General features: G+C 35.7%; 1 protein-coding gene across 1 annotated transcript in view; it reads right to left on the reverse strand.

The window, feature by feature from the left end:
* The window catches only part of LOC145687797 (uncharacterized), a 236,539-nt gene that overhangs the window by 119,146 nt on the left and 96,020 nt on the right, over positions 1-21,373 (reverse strand). Inside the window, exons 4-6 of the mRNA XM_081761225.1 lie at positions 19,874-20,005; positions 16,643-16,786; positions 3,642-3,776 (exon numbers count right to left, since the gene is read on the reverse strand). Coding sequence (XP_081617351.1) covers positions 3,642-3,776; positions 16,643-16,786; positions 19,874-20,005 — 411 coding nt within the window. The remainder of the gene's footprint in view (positions 1-3,641; positions 3,777-16,642; positions 16,787-19,873; positions 20,006-21,373) is intronic.

Raw genomic sequence — 21,373 nt, forward strand, 5'->3', positions numbered from 1 at the left:
ATGATGGAATGCCTACAGGGACTCCTTCAGCCGCTATGGGGAATCAAAATTCCACTATATGGTAACATCGCGTATTAACTTGGAACCATTAGCATTGCTTTACAATTCAATTAAACACTCACATCGATTGTTAAGACAATAAGTGGTGCTAGGTCAACGTCTATTGAATTAAATTGTCATCTGACAAGAATCGATGTAATTATTTGATGGATTGGTAGATCTAATCTGCGGTTCTTTATCTTCGACGTTGGCACATAGTGCAATTCGAATCTCCAGTCTAGTACCCGAAAGGTATATATATATATATATATATATATATATATATATATATATATATATATATATTAGGGTGTCCCTTATTTAGGGTAATTTCGTGTTGCGATATGCACACCCGCTAAATGTATTCTATGTGACCGTAAACACGCATTAGTGAAATGGTAGCTCCCTAGGAGAAGGTTAACACGTGCCGACTTGGCGATAAAGTCATGAAATGACGTTTCCACATTGTAATCTAATTTAGAATGTCCAACCTCGATAACGGATAAACTAAAAGAGACAGGGAAACGAAACTTTGCACGAAACAACTAGAGAAAGGACGACATCTGCCCGTGTATTGACGAGCATCACCGGATGAACAGTGTTGCCAACCCAATAGAAAATTTTGTTTTTGTAAATCGAATGACCTAAATTGGATACAATCATTGGAAGCAACAATGAAGGTAAAGACGAAAAATTTTGTAAACGCAGATTAGTGTTGCCAACTTTTCGAGAAATAACGTGAAATATGTGTTAAATCCAAACGCCGTATCGGACGCATGCAGCAAGGTATTCCTAGTAACGTTCTGTGGACCTTAAACTAAATATTTACAAGAACTATTTATGCTGACTCCAAGTCTAGAAGGGCCCATTGAACAGTATTGCCATCAACAGAAGAGAAAACTTGAGTTTGGAAAAGGTACAATAGCTCGGAAAAGGTCACTAGTGCAGTATGGTTTAAAAGCTACAGTGCAAGGTGGTAGAGCATGAGAATCAGTACCGTGGTTATGTGAGATCGATAAGTCACGCACTGACTGAGATATTCGGTATGTTGTTAAACCTGAGAAGTAAGGTTTGTAAAAGATAGCAACACTACACAGTGAGTTGGAATCCTAACAACCTGGTCAAAATATGAAAATAACGCAATTTGCATGGGTTTATGTACTCGTGAGTTTTCGAGGTCGCTGATAGCTATGATGACGCCAAACTGACTTATCGATCTCACATAACCATTTTATTGATCGTCATGATATATATATATATATATATATATATATATATATATATATATATATATATATATATATATATATATATATATATATATATATGTGTGTGTGTGTGTGTGTGTGTGTATGCATGTATCTAGTGGTGGATCCAGGATATGATCAACGGAAGGGCTAAACCATAATTTGTAGCTTTATCCAGTGTAAAGCAGGATTGCAGCCCATTTTATCCGGTTTATACCTGAGCGTCAAGGGAGGCTATAGCCCCTATAGACCCCCTTGGATCCGCGTCTGTATATATATACACCTTGCGCTATAGGATTATTTTGACTTGTAGAATAGTACTCTGTGGTCCGTGGGCGACATCTTTAGAACACCCGATATACGAAGGTTGGAACTTCAATAGTGGCAACTACTCACAACTGATTTATATTTACAACTGGTATAAAATGGATACATGCTACAAAGGATTGTAATATTTCAATTAGTCTCCAGCTTTGTGTGTAACCCGTTGCCAGCGATGTGACAGTAATTGGATACCTGTAACAGCACCTTCTTTGTTGATTTATCTAATGGACCGATCTACTGCCTGAATAACGTCTTGAACAGTCCTGAAACGATTGCCACGAAGTTTCCTTGAGTTTAGGGATCAAGTCAAAGACACATGACTTAAGTCCAGGGAGTAGGGTGGAGGATACAGTACTCTCACCCGTAACGATCGAATAATTCACTCATACCTGGTACAGTATGTGCAGGAGCGTCATCCGGCAAAACAATGTGCGAGTTCTGAAAAAAAAATGTCGCCACTTCTTTCTCAAGGCTGGTCATAGGTTGTGTTGCAGGAAGGAACAAAAATGCTGCGCATTGATAATCCGATGTGGAGGAGCAGTATGCGTTAGAATCACACCATCCCAGTAGTATACAATAATCACCAAAACTTTGATATTGCTGGGATTCTGACGAACTTCGGATTTTCATGGCGATCCATAAAGACGCAATTTATTGATTGGCGTTTCAATTGTGGATCATACAACGTATCCCATATTTCATCCAGCTTAATGACACTGTGTAGGAAAGGTTTCTTCTTCCCGCTCGTAGCTTTCCAAGTAGGTACGAGCAGTGCCATATCGTAGCCATTTATGCATTTCCGTCAATTCATGCGGAACTCATCGTTACACAATTTTTCTCATGTTCAAGCGTTCTTCAGAATATGCAGAACATTCGTATGTGCTAGTCCTGCCTCTTCAACCAGCTCACGAATATTATCGTATCGATCAGTGTCTAGGGATGCGGTAACAACATTCGCATCTATCTCACTGACAAGGGACGACCAGACTGTTGCATGTCTTGCACATTCTGGTGCCCCTCCATGAAGACTAGTACCCACCTTGCCACTGTTTTTAAGGCAATGCAGATTCCCCATAAGCCTCTTAAAGACCTTGATGACACTCGTGTGCAGCACGGCCTCTGCCACATTCATTTTCTTTTATCTTACTTTGTTCGAAAACATCGCTATAACACTAACCTCTTTTTATACCGTACGTTTATGAACACAACATAGACCGCCCGCGTAGGTTTGTGTGCTTGTAAACCATACGCCTACCGCTACATGAAACAGTTTTTCTCGTCTACTGCCCTTGCGCGTGATGTTTGAAGGGATAGCCCAGTTGAACCCAGGTAAAGTAGATACGTTACTAAAATATGATACGAGTTCTATTATATGATTCTTTTGAGCACCGTCTCTAAAGCAGCATCGCCAGTATTAAAGTTCCAACTTTCGTGTGTGTGCTGGCTGGTTGATTGGCTGGTTAGAGTTTAGCATCCTTTTCAGCAACGAGTTTATATGAGACGTTCAGCTACAGCACAAGGTGGGATCTGAAATGCGTGAGCTCACACCGAGAATCTAACCCGAGTCTGTAGCACCAGACACAAACAGTAAACATCTAGCCAGGAAGTAGCTCTCTATATGCGCATGTTTGTCTGTATGTATATGTGCGTCATGAGGGAAAAATAAAACTAGAAATATGTCATCAAAATGCCAAGCCATTGGATCTAAATCTGGAACTACCTGATTACATAATAACTTCATTTGTACCTGTAGCAAATGCTTCGTACCAGATCCATTGCATGCAATAACTAGTTTAATGTAGTTGAGATTTGTGCTCTTAAAATTGAACTATGCTAAAAACTCAATGCTTTTCTTATTATTTTTGTGAATTTCTTTTCATCATGACATATAAATCAAGAATAGTATGTATTAGTAGTTAACTAACTGAAATAAAAGTAAAGAAAAAAACAAAGGAAGCTGAAAAGAAAAGATTAAAATAAATAATTAATTAAAACTCAAATCATAAGTATTTTAAAATTGCCGTTCTACACCTTCAAATTTTCCACATGTTGTGTACGTATCACACAGAAAGCCTTTACATGTAGGATCCACAAATTCTTGGTAACAAACTTCATTTTCCTTTGCGCAGTTCAATTTTTTGCAATCCTCGATCCAATCTTCCATTTCTAAAACAAGAAATAAACAAAAATTAGAATCAACACCTACAAATATTTAGTAGTAGGGATGTTGTTCAGATATTATGGAAAAAAGTGTACAGGATGTACAGAAGTCATAAATGTTACAAACGTAAATATAGCACGCATTATACAGTATATTCACCAAGAATGAATGTCGATCTACGTACACCTCACCATGTGCACGGGTAGGCTATAGCCAATATTACGACTCTCGATTAAGAAAATTGCACACTTACGTACTATGCTAAGAGCTAAATAAAATGGTGCTAAGAGCGGTGTGTGTTCCTACCAAATAGCTCCATTTCATATTACAGACACATCAAGCTGAAGAAATGTTATTAATTCATTCCGTATGAGCAGCCTGTGAATTTGAGTCAATTCTCTATGTTATATTAACGCTGTTAATATTTCTTATGTAACAGAGTGGTGGACCACTGCAAGTTAATCACTAATGATCGTTATGCCTTTTAATTATGCATGACATTTTACTTCCTATCTAGTCATTGGCATAGTTCTGGGCATAGAAATCGTTACACAAATTCTAAGTCCAAATTATAAGCAAACTTTTGCCCCGTTTTCTTATGCAGCCAGAAATACATGTCTCAATCGATTAGTTGCTTCTAGTATTCAATCCAACTCCTCCACCTCTCCTTGTCTAAAGCAGTGTGTGCGACGTAGTACACTCTTTCCATTCAGATGGAAAAAAATCAGGAATCAAGTTTACAACGTTATAGTTCTAAAACAGTCTTCTTAATTCGTTTCTTTTGAAATATATTTCAACAGCCTTAATTAAAAAAAAAAAGATTCACACAATCTTCCTATAGCTACATATCTTTAGTTTTATTCTTTCCCTTCTTTAAAGACTGCAAGCTAGTAAGATGCTCTCTAAGAAATAGATAGAAATTGCCAATAACGGCAGTAGGTTTTGTGCTTCCTAAAGTCTATAATGCACGCGCAGAGCTCTAAAATATCTACTGACAGAAATGAGTGTTATTAAATGATTAATTTCATTTCCTTCCAATACTAGCAAGCAAATTTTTCAGGGGCGTTATTTGGACAGGGCAGGAGGGTATAATTCCCCCCCTCCCTTGAGCTTCATAAATACATATTGTTTGATCAAATGTATAGTAATGCACTAATAAAAAAGTGAAAATCTTATGTCGGCGGGGAATCTCCTTCCCCCCGAATAAAATCTAAAATGACACTGCTTTTAGCAACAAACCTATAGAATTACGATAGCACATTGCTAAAGAGCTTACATTTGGTTTCAAGAGTCGAAGGTTTGATCTCAAGCCATATGAGTTCCTGGACGACATTGAGAGAGAGAGAGAGAGAGAGAGAGAGAGAGAGAGAGAGAGAGAGAGAGAGTGTGTGTGTGTGTGAGAGAGAGAGAGATTCAAGTACGGAGACAGGGAGGGATGATTTATATACACAGATTTAGAACTGGAGAAACAATGATCGGACAGCACTCGTATTATGACGAAAACTGTGATTTTGTGAAACAGAAGAAGGGAAGGTTTCGAACTGCGAGGATCACATTAGACAGTTGCCGAATTAAGGTGGAGAACTCTTTTTAGAGCATCAGATGATTACGAAGGATCTTGAAAACTGAGGAATTAAGAATTTAAAAAATCTGCAGCTTCCGAGACGGGTTTGGATCCACGGACCTTGAATTTATCGAACCATGACTTTATCCATTCTGCTACAGAGAACTCTATGTACTCATTCACGTACGTTTCCTTTAGCTACGTTGAAAGCTAACTTAATGAAATATTCCAAAAGTTGACTTGGTAGATGCGCCGTTCTGATAGGATATAAACCTCTTGTAACTTAGTTACAATGCGCATAATGAACTTCTCCTTGTTCAGAACACTTTTTTAAGACAGTAAAATTTGTTACTATTTTGTTCATTAAGTTACATTTGATAGAACCATTTGATAAAGTAATGCCAAACCCTGTGCGTCATTGTCTGTTAGGTGAATGGCTAATGTAAGTTACTCCTACGTGGATGGTCCGAGCTTCGAATCAAGACCATTCTTATTGATTATTTTCTTTGAGCTGCATTCATACTGTGCATTCCATAAGTTCAATTTTGCAGTAATGTGGTCATAGCTAGTTTAATTCGAAATTATTTTCAAATATGATAGTTGTTATTACATTCGTTTATTTAACTTCCGATGTTTCAAACTTGATATTAATTCTTACAACCTTGATGTAGCTCATTTCCCTAAGGCATATTATCATGAATGTTTGCACGACGACAGTCAGGCATTAATGCAAAATTCAGTTCTTACTGTAATGCATCCATGTATATGTTTAGAAAGTTTGACTCGGAAGAAAACGTACAGCGGATCGTACGATGCAACATTGACGCTTGGAGAAATTGCAAACGAATTTACTATACGTATAAATTACCATATTTACAATTTACTGCGGGGGTAAGGCACTGAAACCATTCCAGGAAGGGGAAGGGGCTACAAGTAAAAAAAAATAATAGAATGCGAAAAATATTGGTGTCAAATTCATAGTTTTCTGGTTCGAAGAGGTGAATACTGGCTGCCAGATCGCACTCCTTTCTTGTTTGTAGCCCTGTATAAATGTAAAATTCTTTTAAAAGTATATTTTACTTTCAAGTATGATTGCTATAAAAAAATAAAAAAAACTTGTCCTTCCACTTTATTTTATAATTATTTTCTATTTCTTAGCTATAATAACATATTTTCTATTTATATTGTATTCTATGTTATACGTTTATTATTTACATTTTATATCTCAAATTTGAAGAGGAGCTTATGACAATTCAGATCAGCAGGGACATACGCGGGATGCAGGCCTTGCAATCCTGAGTTCCTGCCCTTACAAAATCACCACTTTTCTGTAAATTATATATGTAATCATTCTGTAATTTTAGAGATGATGATAGACATTTTAGTAAAATATGCCCTAAAAAAATCGATAGCTGAAATAAATTCTTGTCTACGCCCGTGCAAAGCAGTGACGATTGTAGGGAGTCATCAGTTAGCAATGCCTCCCTGGAGGAACGACACTTCCCCAGAAGTCATATCTCCGATAATTCCTAATGTGATATCAGTGTTTGTGCATGATTACTTTTCACTCTCAGTGTATTTAAATGCACCAAAAAGGAACTGTTCTGAAGTATTCACTGGTTCCCCCTATGACCCCATGTCAATAGGGCCAACCTTGGACATATTCACATCTGAAGTATCACTTTTTATGTCAGTGATCCCGAAAACTATCAATTCGACACAAATATAGGATATTTTCGATTATTTTTGCCTGTCACGCTCCCAATGTCAACTCCATGCGAACCAAGGCTTAATTTGGACTTCCCGCCAGGTGAACTTTGTGGTGGACGAACACCGTGTGCGTGGGTTTCCTCGGGGTTCTCCCGTTTCCTCCCACTTTCATCACTCCACCATTTCATTCATTTCTCATAATCACCGTCTCCTTTAGCCTAGCCGGCATAAGCGTGGGATGTAAAACTCAAAAATTTCATTTCATTTTTTTTTTTTTTTTAATTTGGACTTACGCAGCATCCACAGAGTCACTACTTATCTTTGCGCATGAATTCGACACTAATATCGTTCGTATTTGAGTTCTTTTACATGTCACCTTCACCTCTTGGTAGGTGTGGTTTCAGTGTCTCGGCCCCACAACTATGGAAGACTTTCATCCAACGTACGTACAATTATAAATTACCATTTGAAAACATATGTACGGATGATCTTTTTCGGAGAGGAATTCGTAAACTACTTTTTCAATATCAATGTATCTTTTTTCTTCTTTCTTTTTTTCTCTTTTCTTTTTCTTTTCTTTTCTTTTCTTTTCTTTTCTTTTCTTTTCTTTTTTTTTCGCTTTCCATGCTGAAGATTGCCAAAGGGCTCAACTTCATCTGCACTATTGTGCTATGAATATAGGTTTTAGTGGTTTAATTCACCGAATGATCGCTTAAATGTTGCTCTCGTCACAGCAAACGTGAGATACAGTTATAAAAGAAAAATGAAATGAAATATGTAAGTTTTATGTCCCACGGTTATGCTGACTGCGCTAATGGAGACAGTGATATTGAGAAATGAATGAAATCGTGGAATGAAGAAAGCGGTGGGAAACGGGAGAAAGCCGAGAAAACTTATGTATACGGTGTTTGTCCATAACAAAGTTCATTCGGCGCGAGCTGGGATCGAACCAGGGACCCCATGCACTCTAGGTAAAGTTATAAAAGAATAGGCGTCTAAACAAATACGGAACACTACTATCAATGAGAGTTATATAAGATTAGATCTTTAGTTATTTCATTCTAATTTAAAATGTCAATCAATCTTGTTCTTCATTACTGTTGTTGCTTCAAAGACGTGATAAATCTTTTCAGTATACTTCACAGTTTATAACTCCTTCACAACTTCTTTTTCATCTAAGGCTAAAGTAGTTGCATTTTAGGCATTGAGGAAAAAAGTGTGAAATTATATAAAAACCTCCAAACATTATTTACGAAACTTCAACGGGTCCCTTTATGCTGTGGGCCTCCCTCATCGCACTCCCGTTAGTTACGCCAACGTTACGGGTGCATGATGCAGTTTCCCCCTTTTAGGAATATTTTTCAAGGCAGTACGTTTTTTTCTTTTCTTTTTTTCTTTTTTTTCTTTTTTTTACTGCTGTGTGAATTGAGTTGTATTTGCTAGAACTGTCGGTTAAAGGGAACAAAATATCTTATACTCAAACACAAATAATCTGTTTCGAAGCTCTAATGGAAAATGAAACGAATCGTCGTAATCATGTTACATTTTTGAATGAAAAAGGAGCAAAACATTGATTGCACAAACGTATAATGTTATCATTTTCATGCAAATTTATAACTTATAAAAGGTGATGGCATGTTCGATGAGGGGTCAGTGAACGGGATTATTCTTCTGCTGGTGGTTCTAGGTTCGGATCTCGTCCATTCTTGTTGTTTTTCTTCTTTTAGTTACACTGAGTTTGTGCATTCCAGATCTTCAAGCTTGAATCAAATCTAATACCAGTTAGTGAATTAAAAGTAGCTGCCATTATTTTCAAATACAAGAACATGCTTGTAATTAGCTTACAGTACTCAACTTTGATATAAACTCTTGCAGCATTCCTTTAACTCATTTCATGATTTTTTTTTTTTTGTTACAAAATTCATGAATCGTGACGGACAAAATTGCTTTACCAGTTAATCGTGAAACCAAATGCAAAGTATGAGAATTAAATTTATCATATCTGTAGTTTGGTGTGGAGAAAAAACAACATTGGGAACAAAAGGTTTAAGAACAACTCATGTCATTAATATAAACTATGCCAAAGATTATTGACTTACACAATCATAAAAGAAATACGAAAAGAAAATTTGAAACAAAGAAAAAAAACTTAGAAATGTGTAAGTGGAGGCAAATAAATCTAATTTAAACACATTAAAGATGAACCATTTAGCGCATAGAGATCGTGGATCAGTGGTCAAGGCGCTCGCCAGTAATATGGAGGTTCTCATGTCGGAACCATGATGGGAACCTTTTTTTTTTAAATTTAGACTTTCTTGTCCCGATTGCTCGGCGATGACACACGTTTGATCGTTTTAAGGCATTTGAATATTTGGATATTTCAATATTTGAATGATCAAATCTTCAATAATATATATATATATATATATATATATATATATATATATATATATATATATATATATAGGGTAAAGGTACCGAATATGGAATACTTTTTGTTTCTTCTGTATTTCTCAAAAACGTGTATTCCAGAATAAAAATATTATACATCATAATACTTGTGGTACCTTTGTAAAACAAAATACAGGTATGAAAGTTTGTTCCACATTATTGATTTTTTTACAATATTACGAAATTGAAAGAAACTCAATTTCCCATATTAGGCACACCCCGCTCCTAATATGGAACACTACCTGTTCTTAAAATGGAATACTAGAACAAAATATGCGCATCTGCCTACAATGCGACATTTGAATAATTAGAGCATGGACAATGCATTCGAGCAATTTATTTGCTTATTTAAGAAATAAATTTATCTATCAGTTCAAGAAAAGGAGCAAAGGCCCAACTCCGAGATCACATCGGCCCTTAAGATAATCTACGAATTGGAAAGGACTCGATCCTGACCTCAGGGAAAGAACCATTCCGACATACGCCTGATAGGACTGAGGAAAACCACAAAAACTTCACTCAGGATGGGTGGTCTGAGCAGGGATCGTGCCCATGATCGAATTATCCAAATGTCGCGTTGTAGGCATTGTAGCCTATATCTCATATTTGGTAGGTCTATAAGACAAGTGCACATAAAATTACATAACATTCTTAAGATAATTAAAATATATAACAGCAGAAATACCAGAATTTTACGTAGCACAAAGATAATTATCGAACTTGACTTGACTTCTTCATTATTAGGTCTATGTTTGCAATTATTGTAATGGGCTATAATATCTACTTATTTTAACTTTTGGAGTAGCTATAATATCTTTTAACTTGGAATAAGTATGTTTACTAGCAACAACCAATAATAAAAATAATAGAACGGGAATCAAACTACGTGCGACACATAAAGCAAAAATAAAACTATATAAAAGAAAAAGTTTAAACATACTGGATTAGCGTGTCTTATGGCGTCTAAATTTTGATACCAATTTTACTTTGCAGAACAATGGCCCCAAACGTATTTTTCTCCACCTTTCACGGGAGACATTTCGTGGGATTACCTTTTACAAACTGGGCATTTTAACCAATCTCCCTCCCCTGCACTGAGCGACTACAATTTACCACAATGTCCGCTTTCCTCATCATCAGTAGGGTTACTTAAACTGGCACTACTTTCGTTCAAGTCATTCACTGATTCTTCGGATTAACTATCTAATTTGTAGTAGTGTGAAGTCCTTTTCTTTGGCTGTTTCGATTGGATTTTGTTGGGTGGAGCTTAGAAAGCTAAACATCTTTTTAATTACTTGCAATGACGAGGTAAAGGCCCGTTGTGGTGAAGTAGAGGCAGCTTCTAAATTGTTTTTGTGCGGAGTACTCGTAAGTACTTTTGTTCACCTTGCTTTCGACTACGTGTGCTGCGATGGTGTGGAGTGGACTCACTACTTCAACCGGTACTGTCGTGCTGTACTCTTCACTTAACACTGTATACGACACGGCAGTTGAGACATTTGAACAAATAATTAATCTGTGAAAGTTTTATTCGAATTGGTTGATGTGCTCTGGAGTTATTGCGAGACACACAGACACACACAAACAGATACTCACATACAGGATGTCCATAAAGTCTGGGCAAATAGGGAATTCTAGTAATTTGTTTTTATTTTTCCAGATTGAATGATGACTGACTAAAGAAGAACGAGTCGAGTTGGCACTCTTAAGTGGACGAAAAGGATGATCGTATCGCAAAAATGCGCAAGAATTTAACCTTCGAGACCCTCATTGTCAACCTGTTTGTTTTACTGCCGTCGGAAAATGAATCACCAAGTTTAAAGAAACAGGCAGTATGTTGGAGAAACCCCGTTCCGTGCTAGGACCTTTCGTCTTTGATGAACATATAACTAGCGAGACTTATCTAAACATGATGAGAGACAAACTGATGTCTCAAATTGAGCGTTTGAGTGAGGGACTTCCAGACTGGTTTCAGCAGGATGGGGCCCCTGCCCATTTTGCTGCAGCTGTTAGAGATTGGTTGAAAGACAATTTCCCTCACTGGATTGGGAGAAGAGGTCATGTGAAGTGGTCCCCTCGTTCGCCAGACCTCTCTTCACTTGTTTTCTTTTTCTGGGATATGCTGAAAGAGAAAGTTTATTAGAAATTTAAATCACCTGACAGAAGGCATTACCAATCAGTGTGCTTAAATCGACGGCAATTCAGACCTATTACATCGAGTTCACCTTACTCTTGCAAAGCGCATCAAATTATGCATTGAACAGCACGGAAATAATGTAGAAGATATTATTCATTAGCATTAAATTGACTAAATTATGCTTTTCCCCATGTATCCAGACTTTATGGACACCCTGTAGACAGACAACACAAATGCGAAACATTTCGACTAGGAGACTTCCCTGATGCTCGGTCTAAAACAATGTCAGGTCTAACATAACTTACAATTCAGTTATTCTTCTTCACTTCTAGTTCACATACGTATGAACCTATTTAGGAATATTCCATATTAGGATCCTGCTGATATTCCATATTAGGAAAATCGCCATTTTGGATAGTTATCTTCCTACATACGCTTACGTGACTCTCTGTGTACTGAATCTTTATGCCCTTATGGTACACTATATATGTAATCTAAATATCACAAACTCAACAATAATATATGCCTCTTTGCGTATATTCAGCAGCCTGGAAATGTACGTCCGAAAAAGTCAAGTTCTTCAAAAAACTATTCTGCAACAAAAGGAAATGTTATGTTATCGTTCGGCAGCAAACCACTCATGCGCAGACGGAGGCTGACACAGTGCACAAGTTTACGTAAAGTCTATTCGGTGGCAGCACATAGCAGACAAAATAGACTGGTATTTCATATTAGGAACGTATTCCATATATGGCGCACCCACCCTATATATATATATATATATATATATATATATATATATATATATATATATATATATATATATATATTAATTATGGAAAGAGAGAAACACAGCTTTCTTACAAGGCTGGCTAGCACATTTATTATAAAAAATAAACTAAAAAAGTAACGATTTCGGAAGTATAGCACTTCCTTCCTCAGACTACACTCTACAACTCTTTACACCTGCTCGAAATAAAGAGCTAAACAGAATCAAAACTTATAAAGCTTGTGACCATTTTAAAAACATTAACAAAATGCAGAAAACCATAAGTAACTAATGAAAGCATGAAAAAATAAGTAAATAACTAATTAAATAAATGAGGGTATATAAAAGAATGCATAGATCAAATAAACCTTACAGTGTCCTTATATTTCACCCCTCTTCTCTCTCTGTTCTTCCTTTTTTTTTCAAAATGTCCTCCCATTCTTCATTAATACTATAACCACTATTCCAGTTCATAGCTTTATCGGCTACCTTTATATCCTCTCAGCTTCTTTCCACTTCCTAAACAGTTGTCTCCACTCATACTCCACTACCGTTGCTCCTTCCCAGTTCACTTCATGGCCGGTTTCACTGACGTGCTTGGAAACAGCATTAATGTCTCTCTTCAATCTGAAATCATCTTTGTGTTGCTTTAAACGTTCTTGCATCCTCTTCTTGGTTTCCCCCTACATACACCATATCACACATCCCGCACGGCACTTCATATATAACCCCCTTTTACACGAATCCGCTGAAGCTCTCATCTTCTTTTTTCTAATGATATCCAGTATCTTCATTCCGCCCTTCCTGTAAGTCTTAATACATCCCCTCCTCAGAATTCTTCTGATCTTCTCTGTGATCACCCCTGCACTTTCAATGCTGTACAATCCTTTCTTCTTGTCCTTTTCTTTATCTTCCTCTTCTCTTTCGCTTTTCTTCCTTCTCTTCCTACTCTTTTTCTTGTCCTTGTCACCGTAACCATTCCCTTTTAGCTGTTTCCATAGCCTTTGAATATATTTCTCCTTTTGATCTTCCTCCATATTTATCATCCTAATACGCTCTTCCATATTCCTAATGAAATTCAGCTTTGTTTCCTCATCAACATCACTTCTCTTATTGCAGTGTACGCCTGCTGCACAGTCTTTTTTGGAACCACGACGTTGCAAAGTTGCCTTCCCTTGTTCTCGTTACTTTCATATCTAAGAAATTTATCACACCATCTTCTTCTATTCCCCTCTCCAAAACAATACCCTTCCTTTCTCCATTCAATTTTCTAATAAAGCTCTCCAATTGTCTTCTAGTGCCTTTCCACACTCCAAAACAATCATCCAGGTACGTACAAAATACTATTAATTTATCAACACCTTTTTCCGTCACAGTTTTCTCCCATTCATTCATTACCAGATCCGCTATTACTGGGCTTATACACGAACCAATGCTTAACCCATCCTTCATTTTCACTATACTGTCGCTTATCTTGCAGAAACTATTTTCCAAAAAAAAAAAAAAAAAAAAAAAAAGCTTTCTTCATTCTATCCTTATCCCAGTTTTCAATTTTCCTGTCCTTCATCACACTGTCCACTACTCTGAGAATTTCTTCTCTTTTAAGGTTGGGGAACATACTTTTTGCGTCCACACTAAACATAAGAGTCTTTTCTTTTCTAATCCTTAAACCCTCGATCAATCTTTTCACTAGTGCTGAATTAGCTACCCTCCTGCTATCCTGATCTTCTCTCAGAGCTTCCTCAATCTTTTTCACCTTTTTCTCCAAGGCTTCTATGAAATTATCTCTACAGTCTAGAATAGGTCTCAGTTTCACTTCCTTCTTATGAATTAAAAAAAAAAAAACATGTCCTCTTCCGTATCCTCCCTTCACGATCAAAAAAAAAAACTTAGAGAATCCTTTCTTCTTACCTTATTCTATCACCTGTCTTCTTATATTCTCCTCTTCGTCTTTCCCTGCTTCCGCTACGTCCTCATATGTACTATCATTCAACTGCCGAAGCTTCTCTTCATAACATCCCTTTTTCCATAACCACTACTGCACCCCCCTTATTCTTAAGCCTTGTAACTCGTTTTCATGAAGATTACATTTCTTCTTTCTCGGAACGTTCTTCACTAATTTACCTATTTTTCTTCTTACTTCTTTCAACTTCTTTTCATCTTCTATCTGTTGCAAAGCTTCCTCCGCCCAATAAACCAATTCTTCTATGTCCGTCTTACAACTGTCTACCTTAAATTTGTATCCCAGGCTTAAAAAACTCTTATTCTTTTTTTCGTAATCTCAGCCTCCCCAATAACTACTACCTTCTTATTGGAAATACTCATTTCCTCTTCATTCCATCCTAGTCTTCTTCCTTTCTCATTCAGCCTCTTCCACTCTTTCTTCCTGAAGCTTTCTTCCCAACGTCGTAGACCCTCCATTGTCCACTCCCTGACAAATATACTGAGTCTTCTTCAAACCGGCTCTTCTTTCTCTCATTACGCTCTCTCAAAATCTTCATTTCTTCTTTCTTCTTCCTGATTACATCCCACACCAGTTCTTTTTTGTAACTTTCTAATCAAGTTTCTATATCTCACTGTTTTGCACTCCAGTGGAGTATACCTTTTTTCACTACCACTAGTCCATGCTTATGCGTCTCGGATTCCCAAATAAGCGATTTTTTTTTCTGCGGTGTTTCTGCCCAACCGTGAACTATGACAACAGTGCATTGTGATACTATGAACTGGAAACTGCTGGTTTTCAGTGGGTCCTGTGCTTATACTTATCAGTCGCGACAACACCAGTGATTACGTCACCATTTTAGATCATGTGCACTCTAATATTCAGATTTTTTTTTTTTTTTGCACAATTACACCATGTTACATAGTAATAATGTGTCAATTTACATAGCTGAAGCTGTTGGTGCGTGGTTTGAGGAACATCGGGATGAAGTTGAATACCTCCTTGGGCCCCCTAAATCAGGGTCCAGATTATAATTGATTATTTATGGTCCGTCTTGAAGACGCATAATTCTGCCTCGACCCTCTCTTACAGAACTGAGTGACGACTGCATACGGAATGGTGTAATATTTTACTTGATACTATTCGTGATCTATATAACTGTATTTCACGTCCCATCGATGTTGTTTCGAGGCTCCTATATCATATAAATACGATAACATGCATTTCTCAGTTGCTTTTGCTATTTCTTAAAACTATCAGTTCATGTATTTTTGCCACTTGAAGTGGCTGATGTGACAATCTGTTTCCTTTATTATTGGCAATGCGTTCAATATTACATGTTGTTTATACTAATGTAGGTCTACTTGTAGTAAGGTATGTGCTCATATAGGCAATGAACTTAAAGAACAACTGGACCAACTATTGCGATATACTCTTAAATAACTTTCATAGTGCATATATATATATATATATATATATATATATATATATATATATATATATATATATATATGGAAGCGAATATGCAAGTGAAACTGTTATAATATAATAATAATAATAATAACAATAATAATAATAATAATAATAATAATACAAACTCGTGTATTGGTAACTATCAAACATAATAAAAAAATGACTTCCGATTTATTATAGTGTAAAAATATCCATGCTATGCTAGAAGTTTCAGATAATATTTCATTTTAAGTTATATCCTTTAGATTGAATTACAGCACGAATTTGCGTTTACTAATAATTTGAAATAAATTATACTTATTCTGCATTCAGCACATCTGTCCCAAATATAATATTCACCCATAATTATTGGATATTTCAAATCTATTAAAGCTTTAGAAATTCATCAAAACCTTAATTAAGGAAAACCATCTATTATCTCTTTTCTTTAAAGTTTGCAATTTCGAATACAACTTTAAACAGATATGGATTTCAGTAGTTCACTTTGTAAGTCAACAAAAAAGGATACTTACTTCCATTCAAAATTTCTTGGAAACTTTAAGTAGATAATGAAGCCTGTTTATTTTCCCTGCGAATTCTTACATGTTTTGTTACAGATTAATTTATTTGATACAGAACATGAAGTTTCGTTTTGTTCGAGTATTGCCTCTCTGAATTATTACTCTATAATGTGCAGTTCTTTGTTGAACTTCCCTCTTGTTAAATTTGGTCACGCAAGAGTCTTCGACTACTAAATACACACAATGTGTTACCCCTAAATAACTACGGCGAATTCTGCAAAACACAGCTACTATTATTGATATTTGTAGCAAAGAGAAATCTTACCTGCTCGTGTGACACAATGCTCGGTTACACCGCAAGGGGGCTCAATGCACAACCTTTTGCGAATGACACAACTGTGTTTGATACAAACGTCCTCATTGCAAACTCCTTTCCTTAATGCATTTCTTGGGTATGCTATGCTTGGCTCTGTAATAAAAACGAAACAAATATTGTTTACATTTGCAGTAATGAAACTAGTCTTTCATATACAGTTCGAGTGCGCTGAGGTGAAATGTCGTAATAATAATTAAAAAAAAAATGAAAATTTGATTTTCATCTTTTCTCAACTCATTATAAGTTGGGCTATATGTGAGTAAAATAGTGTAAGCATTTGTGTACTATTAAGGCAAGTGAACTACTTTCTATAATTGTGTAATGCTCATTTATTTACAACCCACTATATTCTTTGCATTTCAGAACTTACTTCAACATTTATTAATGTGATAACAACGTTGTTGAAAACTATTACACATATTGAGTGTCTAAAAATATAAAACAGAAAACCTCAGCTACTGAAAAATCGTTACTAGTTATGAGTGATAATCAGCAACAGTATACGCAATGTTCTATTAAATTTTCACATTAACAGTATGAGTACAAGAGGAAAAAGAATTGTAGAGTTAGGTTTAAAGTCCTCAGGTCCAAAATTTGCTGAAAGAAAAGCATTTTATCCTAAGTTGTGGCATTATGTCGTGAAGAAAGTTTGTTGCGATCAGCACTGTTTCAATCGTACAGTACCTACCTTTTATGTTGATTTGTTAGGAATATAGCAAACCCAAACTGAAGAATTTGATTTTATCAATAGACTGGTAGGTCTTTATAAACAATTTTATTAATATGGACGACAACAGTTATAATGGCACTAACTTCATATACAGCGTTAAGTTTAACATAACAAACATATTCAATGTGCGGTGTGAATGAACTAAACCAGGGAGCCAACACTAACATAGTGAATAATCAGGTGAATATTTGTGCACATTTAAACAATGAACAGGAAACAAATCAGGATGTTCAGGTGGATGTGGTGCTGCACATTAAAACAAAGAAGTGGAGACAAATCAGGAAAATTAAGTGTATGTGGGTGAACATTTAGAAACAAAGTAGAAAGAAGTCAGAGTAAGCAGGTGGATGAGGATGGACATTTAAGCAACGCCATGAGTACAACTCAACTAAATACTGGAAGAATTGCCGCCAGAAGTTTGTGAAGGCTTAACTTTAATGAGCGAATAAGTGCCACAGTATGAAAATGCAACAAATCAAAGAGAGCATCCAGCCCAAAACCGTATTTCACAGATTGGTGAAATGGGAGAGTAGAAAAGTAAATACTTTTCTAAAGAGAAAGCAGGAAGTCAAAACATTAGAAAGAACGACATTGTATGAGTAAAATAAGATAATAGTGAGATCAAAAACACACTACATTTTGTACCTTGCTAACATGATAAATATTAGGGGTGGCCAAAATTTTCCGAAATCCGGATTTCAGAAAATTTGAATAGGAAATTTCATTTTCCGGATATCGTAAAAAAATCTGAAATTCACAAAACATCGAAACTCGCAAAATCCCAAAATTCAGAACAAAATCCGAAATTCAGGGGAAAAACGGAATTCGGGAAAAATCTGAATTTCGAAAAAATCGGACTTTTCTAAATTCGTTTTTTTTTTTCGAATTCCGATTTCCCCCCCTTGTTTTTTTTCCGAAATTGGAATTTTTCCTGAAATCAAGAATTTTCCGAATTCCGAATTTGTTTTTTTTCTGATTTTACTTTTCGGATTCCGGAAAGTAAAAGTTCTGGAATTAGCCGTCCTTAATAAATATCAAAATAACTGTAGTCAAAATATGAATGCGAAAGGACAGCAGATTATATAGCTATATGTCACTTTATATTCAAAATGCAAGCATCTTGTTCTTATTTTTTCCGTTCGTATATTAACCCTTAATACACCAAGCGGAGTCCTCTACGGACTCCGGAGGTGATATTTGGTGGTACTGCTGTAACTATAAGAATCAATTATTCTCGATTCTTATGTACCCTGCGTCCTTTTGGGATATCTGTTACATAATTAGGTCAATGATACTTTTGTTTATTTTTTTTTAAGTTTAGAAATTAAAATAATACTTGGGGTCCCCAGAACACCCCAGCCTGGTAAACAACGTTGACGATTTAGGCTTGGTGCGTTAGGGGTTAAGGAAGAATAAAAGTAAAGCTTATACACAAAGAAAGATAAAGTAGAAGTTGGACTATACTCTATATATTGTTGAACTATACCTATAGAAAATAGTAATGTTAAAGTGCGCTATCAGTTTATACTTAAAACCGTTGATTTCAGTCGGAGTGTTTCGTAATATATAGTTGATAGTAAAACAGAGATTCAAACAACAAAAGCTAACGTGACAAACAGAAAAGACCAGCCAATTAAGATTTCTCAGGAAAAACAAGAACGAGTCGAACAGTTCATAAAGTCTCAACGAGCCCTATCTTCCTATTATAATTATTGCCGTACAAGCTAAAGTAGATTACACTTGACAGTGGCTTTGAAAAACTTAAGTAATGTGTATGGTATTTATGTTGCCTCCTGCAAAGAAACACGCAATATTCATGAAGCAAACAAGATGTCAATGTCATTTTAACAAGGAATTTAACACTACAATTCATTGCCCAAGGAAATATAAGTGTTTACAGTGTGAAAGCTTTAAGCACTGGGAAAATCATATTGCTGATGTGCAATATGAACCGAACTTGAAAGGAAACTAACTTGCCAAGACTACATTTGGAAAAGGATCAAAGTTATCTTGCCAAAGAAAACAATCCATTTTTATGTGTATATTTTGATTTACATAAATTATTAAACACACTTCACGGAGGAAAATAATATATATATATATATATATATATATATATATATATATATATATATATATATATATATATATATATATATATATGTTTCTCTACTACAGTAGAAAGTATGCCATTTAGAACTTTATGAAAGTGGCACAAGACGTGGACTTTGCTACGTTTGGGGTGAAAGTGTTAGGACAAAAAGAGTCTAGTGAAATTTGGAGTGTTCGTTATCGATACTTGGGCACAGTTTAAATGACACAAAAAGAGTTACGTATTCGCTTCAGTTAATGCCCCCTTTCTTGATCCGTCATTGAGCTTTTGCTTGTTAAAGTTCCTTTGAATATTATTTTAAACACCAATCATTTATGTTATTTATTAAAATACTTACTATGTTTGTCTATTGGCACACATCTTCCAACAGTACTGCACTTATTCGAATCACACCTCCATAGTTTCTTAACACACTTGTAGCCATCTTGACAATAAACACCGATACAATCTCGAGGTCCAATCTGCTTGTCTGTGGACAAACATAAAATTACTTTTGTATAGAGAAGAGACAACGAAATTGAGATTAGGGTAAACTAGCACACCATTATTTCTAGATTATTAGGTGATAAGCTATGTCGGATATATTACGAAAACCTTCTACTTTGTGCAATAGATGGAGTTGAAGTGGTTGAAACCAGTTGTTATTTGCTTTAATGATGTGATCAGTACTGTCTGTGTTTCTTACGGTGAAAGTTTTTGTTGGCCTTTCTTTGCAACAACAACCATGCAAGTAATGAGAGGTAAGTTGTTCATTGCACTACACTACGCATAGTTTATACAATAAAGACCATATATCAATTGGGTATTTTTACTACTTGTGATTCTTTAGCAGAGAAGCATATGCGGACTATAAGGTTAGACTATCTTCTAAAGCGACATACCTGCGTTCATTGATCTATAAACCAACGTACGTAGACTTCGCTATGATACATCCAACTTTGTAAAGGGAAATGTAAATGCCGGATAATATTTTTCGGCAACAATAGTCAATATGGTAACGCAAATTGACCATCACTTGAAGTTACATCGAAGCCAAAGAAGAAGCTACACTTTGAAACACAGCCATATAATCATCATTTCATGAAAGTTTTGTGTCTAGTGCGTCAAGTGTGATGATGAAGCATGCACATTTTGTGGAAGATTATATTAGCAAAACAGCAGTGAAGATGAATTGGTTGATGGCATATCTTGTAAAATGTGGGAACACACCGACTGTACCAATGAGAGGAAGAAACTTCAGACGTATATCTGTGATTATTAACGATATATTGTAGACAAACGTAATCAAGTTGTGCTCTTTTCAGTTATTTTAATCATTCATATATTGCATTCATACATTTGACTGAAATCCTCTATTCAAGAGAGGGTAAACCGATATTGTATATTGTTTCCTTTCTATAAGTATTGCATCAACTATTCATAAAAGTCTGCAGAATATTATAGATAAGACCATAGGATACGTAGCACGATGTTTCGAGGGCTTTGTTTTTACTGCTTTACTTTATTTTTGTCATAAAATCCAGTGACATATTTTGAGGTCTGTTATAGACACTTGCCGTTTATCAAATATGTGAACAAGCAGATCCATGCATGCCAATGTGTACTATATTTTATAAATTGTCATGTATTTTTGGCAGAGTAAAAATCCTAGTATCTAAAAATGCAGACATACTTTTATTCTACACCTTTAGTTCCAATTTACAAGCAAAACATCAAATGATATCATCATGTTGGTGCTTTTCCTCTCTCTCTCGTTCTCTCTCTCTCTCTCTCTCTCTCTCTCTATATATATATATATATATATATATATATATATATATATATATATATATATTGT

Source organism: Thermobia domestica, chromosome 6 (genome assembly GCF_964235325.1).
Source record: "Thermobia domestica chromosome 6, izTheDome1.hap1.1, whole genome shotgun sequence".
Classification (NCBI taxonomy): Eukaryota; Metazoa; Arthropoda; class Insecta; order Zygentoma; family Lepismatidae; genus Thermobia; species Thermobia domestica.